Source organism: Pipistrellus hanaki (genome assembly GCF_964339955.1).
Source record: "Pipistrellus hanaki genome assembly, chromosome: X".
Classification (NCBI taxonomy): Eukaryota; Metazoa; Chordata; class Mammalia; order Chiroptera; family Vespertilionidae; genus Pipistrellus; species Pipistrellus hanaki.
The window spans coordinates 7,944,786-7,961,604 of record NC_140524.1 but is presented as its reverse complement, the minus strand read 5'-3'; the positions used below and the strand labels follow the sequence as shown (position 1 = coordinate 7,961,604).

Sequence of the window (16,819 nt, the reverse complement as noted above, 5' to 3'; positions counted from 1 at the left end):
CACTGAGCCAAACCGGTTTCGGCTCACCTATCTTTTTAAAAAATATATTCTTACTGATTTTAGAGAGGAAGGGAGAGAGATAGAAACATCAATGTTGTTAGGATCATCGATCGGCTGCCTCCTGCATGCCCCTTACTGGGGATTGAGCCTTCAACCTGCACGTGTGCCCTGACCAGGAACTGACGTCCTAGTTCATAGTTCCTTGCTCAACCATTGAGCTGCAACAGCCAGGCATGACCTCTCTTTAAAAAAAAAAAAAAAAAACTTTATTGATTTTTTTTACAGAGAGGAAGGGAGAGGGATAGAGAGCTAGAAACATCGATGAGAGAGAAACATCGACCAGCTGCCTCCTGCACACCCCCTACTGGGGATGTGCCCGCAACCTCAGTTTGAATTCTGGCTCTGATACTTTGCAGCTTAGATAAGTCACCTTAACCTACTAAAATCACCCATTTCTGCCCAGCTGGTATGGCTCAGTGGTTGAGCATCAACTCATGAACCAGGAGCTCACAGCTTGATTCCCTGTCAGGGCCCATGCCCAGGTTATGGGCTTGATCCGCATTAGGGGGCATGCAGGAGGCAGCCAATCTCTCTCTCTCTCTCTTTCCCTTTCCCTCTCCCTTTCTCTCTCTCAAATCAATTTTAAAAATATTTAAAAAATAAAATCATCCATTACCTCATTATAAATGGTTATAATAATTCTCTGCAGAGCTGTTTGAGGATTTAGATAGTACATGCAGGGGGCCCTATAACATGAGAGACTTAATATATATTTATTCTCTAACTACCTTGAGATTAAGATTGGTGACTTAAGAAGTCTTTCCATTGCCCTGGCTGGTTTGGCTTAGTGGATAGAGCGTTCACCTGTGGCCTGAAGGGTCCCAGGTTCAGTTCTGGTCAAGGGCACTGAATTACGGGCTCAATCCCCAATGGGAGGCATGCAGGAGACAGCCGGTCAATGATTCTTTCTCATCATTGATGTTTCTGTCTCTATCTTTCCCCTCTCCCTTCCTCTCTGAAATCAATAAAAATATATTTTAAAAAAGAAAAAAGAAGTCTTTCCATTAAGAATAATAAATGGGCCCTGCTGGCATGGCTCAGGGGTTGAGTGTCAGCCTATGAACCAGGAGATCAAGGTTCAATTCCAGGTCAGGGCACATGCCTAGGTTGCAGGCTAAATCCCTAGTGTGAGGTGTATAGGAGGCAGCCAATAACTGATTCTCTATCATCGTTGATGTGTCTTTCTCTTCCTCTCCCTTTCTCTCTGAAATTAAGAAAAATTATATATTTAGCCGGGACCGGTTTAGCTCAATGGATAGAGCGTCGGCTTGGGGACTGAAGGGACCCGGGTTCGATTCCGGTCAAGGGCATGTACCTTGGTTGCGGGCATATCCCCAGTAGGGGGTGTGCAAGAGGCAACTGATCGATGACTCTCTCTCATCGATGTTTCTAACTCTCTATCTCTCTCCCTTCCTCTCTGTACAAAATCAATAAATATATTTAAAAAAAAAAAATTATATATTTAAAACAAAGAATAATAGATAAGATTTACCTCCTACTTTCTAATATATTCCTGGGCTACAGCCCTGTATTGTCTCATATCAACTCTGGAATTACATGTGTTGTTTATATTTTCTCTTAAAAGTATAAGTAGTAGTTCATTTTCCCATTTATTTGATTATCTGGGTTTTGTTTTTAAAGTAGAATGCCCCCCACCGAAACCGGTTTGGCTCAGTGGTAGAGCGTCGGTCTGCGGACTGAAAGGTCCCAGGTTCGATTCCGGTCAAGGGCATGTACCTTGGTTGCAGACACATCCCCAGTAGGGGGTGTGCAAGAGGCAGCTGGTCGATGTTTCTCTCTCATCAGCGTTTCTAGCTCTCTATCTCTCTCCCTTCCTCTCTGTAAAAAACCAATAAAATATATTATAAATAAATAAATAAATAAAGTAGAATGCCCCCCCTCCCTTTTTTGTAATATATTTTTATTTCTTTCAGAGAAATGAAGGGAGAAGGAGAGAGAGAGAGAAGTATCAGTGAAGAGAGAGAATCATTGATGGGCTGCCCCCTGCACATCCCCTACTGGGGATCAAGCCTGCAATCCGGGCATGTGCCCATCCCAGGAATCGAATTGTGACCTCCTGGTTCATAGGTCAGTGCTCAGTCACAGAGCCACACTGGCTGGGCAGTTTTCTGGTTGTTTTTGTTGTTTTTTTAAGCACATCCAGGAACATGAAAATGAGTAAAAATTGTTGATGGACAACTAGGAACTATCAGTTAGTCTATGTTCTAATAGTCTAATCCTTTCTGTTTGCTTCTGCTGAAGACAACCTGAGCCTCCTGCTCAACCTATTTATTCTTAATTTAGACACATTTCTCACAATTTGGTCATCTGATTACCCAGGGTACAACAAATCGGAGGTAGCCAATTGTAACAGAGGTGACTAAAGACTTAAGAACCGAAAAAGAGGAGGCATCATCTGGAGTCATTTATCGCAGGGGAAACTGACCTGCATAAATCAGTACCCTGTATAAGCTCATTGTTAAAGCACGAGGCGGTAATCAATGTTTGGAAAATCAAGAACAGGTTTTATAATGTTACATATATGTATCTGGCAATATGCTAAGTCAGCCTTTTGTTTGTGATACCACTAAATCCTCATAATAGCGCTAAAAGTAAGTATTATTTTTCTCTGTTTATAGATGAGGAAATAAAGGTTCAAAGGTTGCGTAGCTAGTAAGGGGTAGTGAAAGAGTTTGAACCCAATTCTCTCCAGCTCCCAATTCCTATGCTTTTTAAAAGATAAAATGGCCCAGCTGGTGTGGCTCAGTTGTTGAACATCAACCTATGAGATAAATGTTTTTTATAAAAGATAAAAAGAATAAAAATCAAGCAGGAATTTAACTGATCCTGAGACAAGAAAGGGATTTTAAAAATAAAAATAAGTATGCCTCAAGCCGTTTCCCTCTTCTGTGCTCTTATAGCTCCCTGTGGATTCTTCCATCTTGGTACTTAACACACTGTCCTATATTTTACTTTATTTCTTTTTTTTTTAAATATATTTTTATTGATTTTTTTACAGAGAGGAAGGGAGAGAGATAGAGAGCTAGAAACGTCGATGAGAGAGAGACACCAACCAGCTGCCTCTTGCACACCCCCTACCAGGGATGTGCCTGCAACCAATGTACATGCCCCTGACTGGAATTGAACCTGGGACCTTTCAGTCCACAGACCGACGCTCTACCACTGAGCCAAACCGGTTTCGGCTATTTTACTTTATTTCATTAGAATCACCAAAACCGAGCCTAGGATCTGGCCCCTGATCAGTATCTTCGCTTAAATGAGCTTTTATGACTTAATAGTGATGCTTTTATTTTCTAGGTACATGGTTCAGTGGCCAGGCGGTCGAGTCCTGCATCGCCATGAGCTGGACACCTTCCTTGCCCAAGCTGTATCTTCCCAGCTTTATGAACCAGATCAACTTCAAGAACTCAAGGTGATTTGATCTATTCTTGTTTAAATTTTCTTCTTTTTTTTTTTTTTTCCTGGAGCTGGGGAGAAGAGTAAATTCTATAGGTAGATGTTTTATTTACAGTAGCCAAATATGTCTAGTAATAAAATCAAGAGGTGCCTGTAGCACAGCCAGTGTGGTCGGTGGTTGAACATTGACCTATGAACCAGGAGGCCATGGTTCAATTCCCGGTCAGGGCACATGCCCGTGTTGTGGGCTCCATGCCCTGTGTGAGGTGTGCAGGAGGCAGCCCATCAATGATTCTCTCTCATCACCGATGTTTCTGTCTCCTTCTCCCTCTCTGAAATTAATAAAAATTATATTTTTTTTAAATGAAAGAGGTACACTGTCTCCATGCTGATGGGTGAGGATGGACAAAAAAGATGGAAATTATACAAGACTAATAAGTTGTGGCCCATAGACCATGATAAAGTTTCTGACTCTTTAAGATACACTTCAGAGACTGATCCTGGTGTCTCCTTTTTGTCTCTGAATAAATATCCACCTTCCATCCTTTTATTCTAGTTTTATTGAGATGTAATTGATACATAGCACTATATAAGTTTAGGTGATACAGCACAAATGGTATATACATCATGGAATGATTACCACAATAAGTTTAGCTAACATCTGTCATCTCATACAAATACTATATATACAGGGCAAAAGTAGGCTTATAGTTCTTCATATGGAAAAGAATAACATAAAAATAAACTGTATTTCACGTACTCATAAGCGCAAACCTACTTTTGTCCACCCTCTGCAATTTTTTCCTTACGGTGAGAACCCTTAAGATTGACTCTCCTAACTTTCCTAAACATCATACAGCAGTGTTAGCTATAGTCATCCTGCTGTACATTACATGCCTACTATTATTTACCTTACAACTGGAAGTTTTTGCCTCTGACCACTTTTATCCACTCCCACCTCTGATAATATCAAACCTGATCTTTTTTTCTATGACTTTCGTTGGGTTTTTGTTTGTTTTAGATTCCACATATAAATGAGATCATGTAGTATTTGTCTTCCTCTGTCTGACTTATTTCCTATAGTATAATACCCTCAAGGTCCCTCCATGCTGTCGCAAATGACAGAATTTCCTTCTTTCTTGAGGCTGAATATTCCTTTGGGTACCTACCACATCTTCTTTATCCATTCGCCCACTGATGGACACCCTCCTTTTTAAGAATACTTATTGGGTGTTAGAGAGAAGTCTAGAAAAGCATAAGAAAATAAATCCACCCTGTAATGAAGGTAGGCTAGAAGGTAGCTGTGTGACCTTGGGCAGGTTACTTAACCTCTCTAGCTTTAGTTTCCTTTCTTTTAGGGTTGAGGATATTAAATAAAAGAATAGATGCATGCCCTACCTGATTTTGCTCAGTGGGTAGAGCATCAGCCTGTGGACTGAAGGGTCCCAGGTTCAATTCTGGCCAAGGGCACATGACTTGGCTTGCGGGCTGGATCCCCAGTAGGGGGCGTGCAAGAGGCAGCCGATCAATGATTCTCTCTCGTCATTGATGTTTCTATCTCTCTCTCCCTCTCCCTTCCTCTCTGAAATCAATAAAAATATATTTAAAAGAAAGAATAGATGCAAAACACTTAGAACACTGCCTTGAGTGCTCACTAAATGTTAGCTATTAATGCAGGACACCCCTCTCCCAACTTCCAGTAGCCATGGACTTTTGAGGACCCAGGATAAACTAGAAGAAGATCAAGTCCAATGAGACTTGCAAAATCTTAATGTGAGGTCAACTAAGGGAAAGAGGAAGCACTAAGACAAACAGGGCATGGTTCCCTGTTATTACAAATGTAATACTGCTTGGTCCTGTAGCAGTCACCGACTCCAGACCACACCTAGGAGGGACCTTCAAGTATGTCCCCTTTTCCTTTTCAAGCCATCTAGCACACCAACTTGAGGTAACCACTGAAAATGTTGGTAGTTTCTTGCAGTGTGTGTGGTTTTTTTTGTTTGTTTGTTTGTTTTTTTGAGTTCATTGAGCTGCTTTTTATTTATTTATTTATTTTTATTTTTTTTTATTTATTTTTTTTTAAATAAGTTTTTATTTTTCATATTATTACAAATGTTCCTTCCCCCCCCCCCACCATTGCTCTCCTCCACAAGGTTCCCACCCCACCCTCTGCCCTTTCCCCTCTCCCCATTGTCCTCATCCATAGGTGCACAGTTTATGTTCAGTCTCTTCCCACGCCCCCCTCTCCCCTTTTCCCCAAGAATCGTCAGTTCACTCCCCTTCCATACCTCTGATTCTATTATATTCAACAGTTAATATTGTTCATCAGATTTTTTTAATTTCCTTGGTTTTTAGATTCACTTGTTGATAATTACGTATTTGTTGTTCATAATTTTTATCTTTGTTTACTTTCTCTTCTGAAAGAACCCCCTTCAGCAATTCATATAATTCTGGTTTGGTGGTGATGAACTCCTTTAGCTTTTTTTTTATTAGTGAAGCTCTTTATCTGGCCTTCGATTCTGAGTGATAGCTTCGCTGGGTAGCTTATTTTTGGCTGTAGGTTCTTGCTATTCATCACCTTGAATATTTCTTGCCATTCCCTTCTGGCCTGCATGGTTTCTGTTGAGAAGTCAGCTGACAATCGTATAGGTGCTCCTTTATAAGTTACTACCTTCTTTGCTCTTGCTTCTTTTAATATTCTCTCTTTATCTTTTGCTCTTGGAATTTTAATAATGATGTGTCTCGGTGTGGTCCTCCTTGGATTCCTTTTGTTTGGAGTTCTGTGCACTTCCTGGACTTGTAAGTCAAATTCTTTCACCAGGTGGGGGAAGTTTTCTGTCACTATTTCTTTCAGTATGTTTTCGATATCTTGCTCTCTCTCATCTTCTGGAACCCCCATAATTCTGATGTTGGTTCGCTTGAAGTTGTCCCAGAGGTTTCTTACATTATCTTCAATTTTCTGGATTCTCTTGCCTTCTAGCTTCTGTGGAGGAGTGTCTTCTGGCTCTTTATGTTCCAAATCTTTGACTTGATTCTTGCGATCTTCCCTTCTGTTTTTAGGACTCTGTAGAATATTTTTTATTTCAGACAATGTATTCTTTATTTCTTGTTGTTCCCTTATCATTTCTTGATGGTCTCTTTTCATATCCTCCTAGGCCTTATCCATCTTTTCTAGGAAATTCTTGAAAAACCTTATAAGCGTAGATTTGAACTCTATATCCAGACGCTTTTTGTCCTCCATTTCTTTCGTTTGTGATCTATTTTGTTGTCGCATTTCGCAGTTACAGATGGGACGGGGTTTCAGGGTGGAGCCTGCAGCTTTGGCTTCCGTCAGCCCCGCCCTATGCGGGTCCTTCAGTGCTCGCTGCCGGCGCCTCTGAGAGAAAGGTGCCCTCGATTTTCGCCTGCTGCCAAACAGTCTATGCTCTCCCACAATGAGCCCGGTATTGGGGTTCAGTTCAGTTGGAAGTGGAGTTGGAGGTGGCGTTCAGAGCAGTCTGGAGCCCCAGTCTCCTTCCCGTCGGGGCAATCCCGCGGCACAGCCGGCCGTCCCTTCTCTGGGGGCAGTGTGCGCGCCTCCGGGACCTCCTTTCTCCGCTACCCCGGGGCTCCGACCTACAGCCCAGCTCCCTATGGCTGAGCCTGAGTCTCCGGGGTCTGGCCCAGAACGGGGGTTCAGAGCAGTCGGGGGCCCAGCACAGTCGGAGTTTTATCTCCTTTCCGCTAGGGAACGCCCGCCAGGCACTCGGCCTCCCTCCTCTCCGGCTCCGTCCTCTCCGCGCGCCGCGTGTCTCCGTACCTTGGGCTTTTACAGCTTCTCCGTGCTTCCTTCTGGTTTTCTCCTTGCTTCTTGTTGTAGGATTTCCAGTCAGTCGACTTTCCTGTAGTTCTGGGTAATGTCCATTTTATATTTTAGTTGTATTTTATTAAAATTGTTGTGTGCGGCTGCGGCTAGTTGCCTACCCGAGCAGCCATCTTGGATTCTCCTCCAGTGTGTGTGTTTTGTTGTTGTTGTTAATCCTCACCTGATGATATATTTTTCCCATTGCTTTTTTAGAGAGAGTAGAAAGAAAGGAAGGAGGGAGAGAGAGAGGGGGAAAGAGAGAGAGAGAGAAAGAGAGAGAGAGAGAGAGAGAGAGAGAGAGAGAGAGAGAGAGAGAGGGAGAGGGAGAGAGAGACATCAATGTGAGAGAGACACAAGAATTGGTTGCCTCCTACATGTATCCTGACTGAAGTCGGGGATCAAACCTACAACTGAGATACATGCCCTTGACCAGGAATCGAACCCACTACCCTTTGGTGCATGGGCCCACACTCTAACCCAGGGGTCCTCAAACTTTTTAAAGTGGGGGCCAGATCACGGTCCCTCAGAGAGCTGGAGGGCCGGACTATATGAACTACTAATTCCTACTGTAACACCTCGGCTGCGCTCACTGCCCAAAAAACCTGGTGGGCCGGATCAGACTCCTCTGCGGGCCGCATGTGGCCCGCGGGCCGTAGTTTGAAGACCCCTGCAACCACTGATCCATGTCTTTCAGTCTTTTGTCATGCATTTTTTTACATAGTGGAGATCTGTTTATGTAAAAAAAAAAAAAAAAGTATATATATATATATATATACATATATATGCATATATATTTACTTAATATTGCATATGTTTTATGTCTCAAAAATTTTAATAAATAATATTTTATATAGATGTATCATTTAATTATGATAGTGTTGGCTGTTTGGTTTCCAGTTTTCCCAATTTTTGTAATATTACAATTAACATTTTTATGCACAGTGCTTTACTCACTTCCTTACTTTCTTAGAATAGATTCATAAAAGTAGAATTTCTGAATCAAAAAATGTGAAGATTTTCAAAGTTTTTTATACATATTGCTTAATTGTCATATCCCTTCCTTATCAGTTCTTTATGAGCATGCCCATTTATTTCACTACATGCTTATCAGCAGACTGATGCTGGTGTTCCCTTTTTGTCTCTGAATAAGCATCTGCCTTCCATCCTTTTATTTTAGTTTCATCCTATCTAATAAAAGAGTACATAATATGCAAATTGACCATCACTCCAAAACACAAGATGGCCGCCCCCATGTGGACACAAGATGGCCAGCAGGGGAGGGCAGTTAGGGGTAACCAGTCCAGCAGGGAAGGGCAGTTAGGGGTGACCAGGCCAGCAAGGAAGGACAGTTAGGAGCAATTGGGCTGGCAGAAGAGCAGTTAGGCATTGATCAGGCTGGCAGGGGAGTGATTAGGGGGTGATCAGGCTGGCAGGCAGAAGCAGTTAGGGGGCAATAAGGCAGTCAGGCAGGCAAGTGGTTGGGAGCCAGCAGTCCTGGATTGTGAGAGGAATGTTCGACTGCCCTCAAGGGGTCCCAGATTGGAGAGGTTGCAGGCTGGGCTGAGGGACACACACACACACACACACACACACACACCTTGTGCACAAATTTCACGCACTGGGCCTCTAGTTGAGATATAATTGACATATTGCACTGACATATTTTGGTCTTTAGTTTTTTTTTAATTTTTTCTAATTTGACAAGCAGAAGAACATGGTATATCAAGTTGGTTCTTTTTAAAGTTTCAAAGCTGATGTCTTTTTGTTGTTGTGGAGGTGGTGGTGGTGAGTGCCTTTCAAACCGTCTCAGGGAAAGATGTGGATAGAAGCTGCCTGTGCAGTCTGATGTCTGTATTGAAAGATCACATGTTCAGATTTAACTGGAACAATCAGCATAACAGGAATAAGATTCAATATAGCCAATAGCATGACTTCCTAATGGGTTTGTTTTCCTTTGTGGTGGTTTCAGATTGAGAAACTGGACGCCCGCGGGATCCAGCTTGCTGCCCTCTTCATGAGCGGGGTGGACACAGCTCTGTTTGCTAATGACGCCTGTGGCCAGCCCGTCCCCTGGGAGCACTGCTGCCCCTGGATTTACTTTGACGGCAAGCTGTTCCAGAGCAAGCTCATCAAAGCGGGCCGAGACCGAGTGTCCCTGGTGGAGCTCTGTGACGGCCAGGTACCGGCACGGCGGGCAGCTGCTCAGAATCTTCGCTGATCTGCTGTGGGATGAATGGGCGGGGCAGGAGCAGCACAGAGACCCGGGAGAGAGGCAGCAGAAGTGGCAGAATGTGTCTGACCTTGACCTAACTTGGTCAGTGTTAGTCCCAAAGGCCCAGAGTCCGATGTGCATGTTACGGAATCATATGCTGGAAAGCTTTTTTCTTTCTTTTTAAAAAAATATATTTTATTGATTTTTTACAGAGAGGAAGAGAGAGGGATAGAGAGTTAGAAACATCAATGAGAGAGAAACATCGATCAGCTGCCTCCTGCACACCCCCACTGGGGATGTGCCCGCAACCAAGGTATGTGCCCCTGACTGGAATCGAACCTGGGACCTTACAGTCCGCAGGCCGACACTCTATCCATTGAGCCAAACCGGCTTCGGCGGAAAGCTTTTTTCTTATGAACTTCACTTTTTCATATTACTTTTCTTATCCTGAGTATTTTCCCCCATGGAATCCTCAAATATACTATGTCTTTCCTGTAATTCTTAGAATGTCATCTTCCTTATTATTTACAAAAACTAAGTCACTTTTACAAGTGGTAATATTTTTGTAAAGGAACTATGTTTAGAAATAGAAGAGGGTAATGAAGCAACAGAGTAGAAGAAGAGGGTTTTTTTTTTTTTTTTTTACAATGAAATTTTGGGAAAGGTGAGGAGAGGCAGGGAAAGGGACCCTAATTGCTCCTTATCCATTAAGGGGGTGGAAGGGCCTTGAGCTCAAGGACTAGAGCAGGGGTCAGCAAAGTACCCCAAATTCCAAAATTGGAGTTTTTATTTTATAAAGTTCTATCGGAGCACATCCATGTTCATTCATGTATGGTGGAGGTGGATGTTTGTAACAGACCATATGGCCCTCAGAGCCTCAAATATTTATCACAGGGTCCTTTTCAGAGTCAGTTCGTCAGGCTCTGGGCTAGAGTCAGGGACTTCCCCTCGACAGGTCAGGGTATTTGATCCTGGGGATGGAGGAGAAGGGTGAAATGCTTTGTGTTGAATATGTCAGGGTTTGGTTCTCTCTCTTACCTAATTCTGTTACCTCCCGCTTGCCCTGCAATGGACCATCATTGAATACTTATTATTGTATTTGTCTTTCTTGACCTAATCAATGTGCCTCACACATCCTCAACCAGAACTAGTCTGATGGCAGTGCGGTGTCCTGTGAGAACTGGGGCTTTTCTGAGGGTGTCACCTTGGCCATTTTACTCCAGGCCTTGATCCCCTTGATGGGAATAGACTTATGAGACTGTAGCTAGAGCACCCAATAAATACTGTGTTCGAAACAGAGACGTTCAAAGAATGGCAGCTGCTAATTATTATTCTGTTCCCCGTTTGAAGGCCGAGCTGGCAAGCAAAGTGGAGAAGATGAGACAGAGCATCCTTGAAGGAGTCAACATCAACTACCCACCGCCTTCTGCTCTGCTCCCGTCACCAACTTTTGTGACTCCCATGATGCCGCCTCTCTATCCTGTTCCATTTTATCCGCGAGCCATGGGCTCAATGCCACCTCCGCCTCACGGGAGGAGCCGGGGCTTTGCAGGTCAGCACCTAAGAACAAGGCATTTGATATCCTCAACCTGTTTTCACAATGGCCAACGCAGTAATTATTGCCAGTTACAGAATTAGCAGTGCACATACGTCTTATCTCATGTACCATCTGTGCTGTGTTGTGGTCGTTTGAAAAGGAGCTTATTAAGATAGAGGGCTGTCACTCAGCCAGCATGGCTCAGTGGATGAGCATCGACCTATAAACCAGGAGGTTATGGTTCGATTCCTGGTGAGGGCACATGCCTGGGTTGTGGACTTGATCCCCAATAGGGGGCGTGCAGGAAGCTGCCAGTCCATTATCTCCTTTCATCATTGATGTTTCTATACCTCTCTACCTCTCCCTTCCTTTCTAAAATAAATTTAAAAATTATTTATTTATTTATTTTTAAAATCTATTTTACTGATTTTTTACAGAGAGGAAGGGAGAGGGTTAGCCAGAAACATCGATAAGAAACATCGACCAGCTGCCTCCTGCACACCCCCCACCGGGAATGTGCCCACAACCAAGGCACATGCCCTTGACCGGAATCAAACCTGGGACCCTTCAGTCCGCAGACTGACGCTCTATCCATTGAGCCATACCGACTATATATATATATTTTTTAAAAGATAGAGCATATGTAATACTTTTAACAATAGGAAGGGGAGAGAAAAATAGAAAGGGGAGAGTTAGAGGGCTGTAGCTGGGAAGCAAGTCCCCTGACTTCCCAGACCACTCTCCATAGAGGTCGCTGATCCCAAAGAATTCGACTCTCCCCAACCAAACTCCTGAAGTAGCTGGTGCAGAAACCAGGAGCCACCTAATTACCTTTGAGAACTGTAACTCATGTGAGTGGGCTCTTCATGGTTGCTGGTTTGATCTCTCAGTCCTCATTTGGCAGATAGACAAGCAGCTTACAGGCAGAGCGGTGACAAGTAAGAGTAAGTGACCATCGTCGGCAGGTGACCGTAGCATGATGTACCCATTTCCACTCGGGGGGGCGGGGTGTGATCTGATACATTCCCAGAAGCACAGAGCGAAGTCAGTTACCAACCATGCCCTCCGGGTAGCAGTTTAGCGGGGGAAACACGCCCACACCCATGCACATGTATAAATTATTAAGTTATGCTGACACCTGAGCTGCAGCTTAACGATGAATAGTCTGTCATGCTATTACGTAGCTCAGAAAGCTGATCCTGATAATGTAACCAAGCTGTCCCCTGGTAAAACAGGGTATTTTCATGGGGACATTTTAACATGAAATATGGAGATTATATGATCAGGTGGGAAGTCATTGCTGTGGTTGAAAGTATTTGTTGTCTGTTGCTCGTTATTTTAAAAGTAAAGCTGAAGCCTGGCCAGTGCTGCTCAGTGGTTGAACATCGACCTATGAACCAGGAAGTCACGGATCAGTTCCCTGTCAGGGCACACGCCCAGGTGCCGATCAATGATTCTCTCTCATTAATGTTTCTATTTCTCTCTCCCTCATCCTTCCTTTCTGAAATCATTAAATATATAGTAAAAATAAAACTGTAAGTTGAAGTTTGTTAAATTGGGGGTCACAGAATTCAATGTGGCTGTTTAGCTTAATGCTCTGCTTAGCTGAGCAGTGTGATATCTGCTCTGGTAACTAACTCCCTGTTCAGTGAGGTAGTGATCAAATCTTAGAATCCAGGGAGGCACCCACTCATCTCAACCTTTGAAGGTGACACTATGGCTCTGATCCCTCGTTCTTTGCCTATTGATTTGATTGTGTCTCAGAAGACAGAGTTGAGGTCAGGTTCTCGGGAGTTCTGCACCATTGCCCCAGGTTACAGTGATGCTTAGACTCCAGTCACAGTGGTTCATGGGGAGTCTCCTGCCCCCGAAGGGCTACAAGATCCCCCAAATGCAAGTTTTCCTGCCCTCTTAGGACTACCTAGTCCCTTAGAATCCCACTTTTATGTAAATGAAGGGCTCTTTACTAATAACCTGCTAAATGAGAGAAGAGTTATTAATATTTGGGTTTTATCCATGAATTAAACATTTTTTAAAATATTTTTTTTATTGATTTCAGAGAGGAAGGGAGAGGGAGAAACAGATAGAAACATCAGTGATGAGAGAGAATCATTGATTGGCTTCCTCCTGCATGCCCCCTACTGGGGATTGAGCCTGCAACCTGGGCTTGGGCTCTGACTAGAATTGAACTGTGACCTCCTGGTTCATAAGTGGACTCAACCACTGAGCCATACCGGCTAGGCTCAATAAACTAAAATTTAAGGTTTACTAAGGTTTTAAGAAGATATGCTATCTTGTCTTGAATTTGGTCTGGTTGTCAACTGTTGCTATTCTTACTTTTTAGTGATAAATTACTTTTAGTTTCGTTTCATTATTTCCAGCTTCATTTGGTTGCTTGGCTAATCCTCCAGGGAATAATGATACATATCCAAATCAAAAGTGCTTTTGGCCTACAATGCTCCTGTAATCAGATTATAAGACATCCATTCCCTCAATAAATATTGAATGCCTGCTATTTGCCAGGCTGTGTAGTTGAAAAAAAAAGTATCATCCACAGCCCACTTGGTAAGTGGATGTGTACAGTTCTTCAACCCTGACCCTTTATTGTTACCATGGAGTGCTTATCACAGGGAAATGGAAATAAGCCGAGTAGGTGGGCTGTAGGATCTTCTGTTACATGTCTTATCTAAGCTACCTTGTACTTACCGCTCCTTACTGCCATTTTCCCTCTCTCTCTAGGTCTCCATCCAATCCCGCCCCAAGGAGGAAAACTGGAGATTGCTGGCATGGTTGTGGGCCAGTGGGCGGGCAGCAGACCCTCCAGGGGCCGAGGCTTCGGCATGCAAGTGGTTTCTGTCGGTGGGCCAGGAAAGGGGTATGTATTCGAATAGGTTGGTATGAGCTAGTGTCAGTCAGGGGACCCTTAGGGAAGTGCCCGGCTATTGAATCCTTCTAATAAGGTAAGGGGCATTAAGTACCTTTCCATTTTTAAAAATATGTATTTTATTTTATTTTATTTTATTTATTTATTTTTTTTTACAGAGAGGAAGGGAGAAAGAGAGAGTGCTAGAAACATCAATGAGAGAGAAACGTCTATCAGCTGCCTCTTGCACACCCACTACTGGGGATGTGCCTGGCACCAAGGTACATGCCTTTGACCAGAATCGAACCCGGGACCTTTCAGTCCGCAGGCCAACGCTCTATCCATTGAGCAATACTGGTTTTGGCAGTACCTTTCCATTTTTATTTATTTATTTGTTTGTTTGTTTGTTTGTTTGTTTTTTACCTTTTTTTTTTTTATCTTTCCAATTTTAAAGCCAGTTTTCAGTTTAGTTCAGGAACATATACTAAATGCCCCGCCTTGATGAAAAAGCGTTGCCCCTAGAGGAGGACCCAGAGTAATTTGGTATAACAGAAATGAAAGCGATAGAGATTACAGTGTGAGCACGGAGGAGGGGCATCTAACTTATAAGGGTCAAACTTCTGAAAGGAAAGGAGTTGTCAACTAAGTGAAAACGGGGGTATGGGCTTTCTGTGTTTCTCATGATCACTCCCCCCCCCCCCCCCCCTTTCTAAAGGCATGGAAAAGAACAGACTGGGAGAGGATTCAAAGGATCTAAAAAAGGAAATAAACAAGTAAGTACCTTTTTGAGATTACTTTGCTTCTGTTTGATACCTCTTACCTTTTCAGCGAAATAGCAAGAGGTCCGAAACCTGGGACCTTTCACAGCTTCTGGCATTTGATGCCATTGCCTTGCTCTCTAGCTGTGTAGTGAGGCTGTTTCCACAGGGCTGCAGGTGTCATCCTTGTCACTGAGCGAGGCCACGAGGCAGAAACCAGGTGTATTCTCCCGAAGACCTTTAAGTACCGTAATATGTGCTGCCAGAGTGGGGGACCAGAGGGAAGGTAACATTAGGATTGCTAGCAGTATGCCTGAGCTCCTCGAGGGCTACCAGGGGTGCTTAGGAAACTGGACTTTGGCCTTTGCTGAATATGCAAGGGGAGGAGGAGCAGGAACCATTCTGCTCATTCTTTTTTTAAAAAAATATATTGTTGAGCCCTAACCGGTTTGGCTCAGTGAATAGAGCGTCAGCCTATGGACTCAAGGGTCAAGGGCATGTATCTTGGTTGCAGGCACATCCCCAGTAGGTGGTGTGCAGGAGGCAGCTGATTGATGTTTATCTCTCATCGATGTTTCTAACTCACTCTCCCTCTCCCTTTCTCTCTGTAAAAAGTCAATTATATATATAATATATATTTTATTGATTTCAGAGAGGAAGGGAGAGGGAGAGAGAGAGATACAAACATCAATGATGTGAGGGAATCATTGATTGAGCCCACAACCTAGGCATGTGCCCCGACCAAGAATTGAAACGCAACCTCCTCGTTCATAGTATGACGCTTAGCCACTCAGCCACAAGGGCTGGGCAACAGCTCCCATTTCTTGAGTGCATACTTCCTACCACACCCTCTACTAAACATTTTACATGCAGTGTCTGATCCTCACAAGGGTCACTGACTAAAGCATATGCAAGGCCACTTTATCGCCAGTCCTCAATCTCAAATGAGCTCTCTGGTATACAGCCAACCCTCAGTGTATCCATGTTCACCCCCATGTTCACCCCCATTGTCTGATGTTTTCTCATTGTGTGTGTGTGTGTGTGTGTGTGTGTGTGTGTGCGCGCACGCGAATTCATGCACTGGGCCTCTACACCGGGCCTCTAATGTATATTAGAGGCCCAGTGTATGAATTTGTGCATGAGTGGGTCCAGCAAGCCTGGCCAGGGGGAGGGGACATGGGCAGTTGGCCAGCCTGCCTGCTGGTCAAACTCCTGGTTGAGGGGTCAATTTGCATATGAGCTTTTTATTAGATAGGGTATACATTGAGTGGCCAGATTATCATGCGTTCAGAGATCATCATAATCTGGCCACTCTGTGTACAATAGTCTATAAAAAGGGTGACTGAACAAAGGAGAGGTAGCTGTGGTTCAGGATCTGATCATTGGCTATATAGTCTAAAAAAAACCCCATTTTTGCTACAATATCAGGGAGTCCATTTTGCAGTGCTTGACTCACATTAATGAAGATCACAGAAATAGTATGTGGGCCCTGGATGGCATGGCTCAATGGTTGAGCATCAGCCCATGAACCAAAAGGTCGCTGGTTCAATTCCCAGTCAGGGCACATGCCTGGGTTGCAGGCTCGATCCCCAGTAGGGGGTGTGCAAGAGGCACCCAATCAATGGTTTTCTGTCATTGACATTTCTATCTTTCTCTTCCTCTCTCTCTAAAATAAAATTTTAAAATATTTTTTAAAAGAAGTGTGCTTGAGGACCTGAAATCAGAACGACAAAAGTAGCTGGCGTTTAATGAGTTCTCACAGTGCTAGCCACCACATATCTAGTACTTACAATGAGTGCTTCATTGAACCCTTACAGGAACCTATCAGATAGATACTATTATTCTGTTTCACACATGAGAAAACGGGGAAGACAAGGGGTACTAGGTCACACTAAGTTTCTCTTGACTAAGATTGCTGGGGGCAGTTATCTACTCTAGAAGTAGCCAGACTCAGGAAGCCCTCTGAATGGCCTTGTTTTTAGGTGAGGCATCTTCCCTGGGCAGAGCTGCTGCTGCTTGCTTTGCTACCTCTCCTTTGTCTGTTCAGTCACCCTTTCTATAGAGTATTATACACGGAGTGGCCAGATGATGATGATCTCTGAACGCATGATAATCTGGCCACTCAATG

General features: G+C 43.6%; 1 protein-coding gene across 6 annotated transcripts in view; it reads left to right on the top strand.

The window, feature by feature from the left end:
* The window catches only part of FAM120C (family with sequence similarity 120 member C), a 65,545-nt gene that overhangs the window by 37,401 nt on the left and 11,325 nt on the right, over positions 1-16,819 (top strand). For 5 of the 6 annotated variants that reach the window (XR_014793784.1, XR_014793785.1, XR_014793786.1 and 2 more), the window contains exons 11-15: positions 3,379-3,493; positions 9,291-9,500; positions 10,884-11,085; positions 13,810-13,945; positions 14,649-14,706. Coding sequence is in view for 3 of the 6 variants with exons in the window: in XM_084871026.1 (XP_084727152.1) it covers positions 3,379-3,493; positions 9,291-9,500; positions 10,884-11,085; positions 13,810-13,945; positions 14,649-14,706 (721 nt within the window). In the remaining 3 variants the exon portion in view is untranslated. The remainder of the gene's footprint in view (positions 1-3,378; positions 3,494-9,290; positions 9,501-10,883; positions 11,086-13,809; positions 13,946-14,648; positions 14,707-16,819) is intronic. The other variant, XM_084871029.1, reaches the window with a different exon arrangement.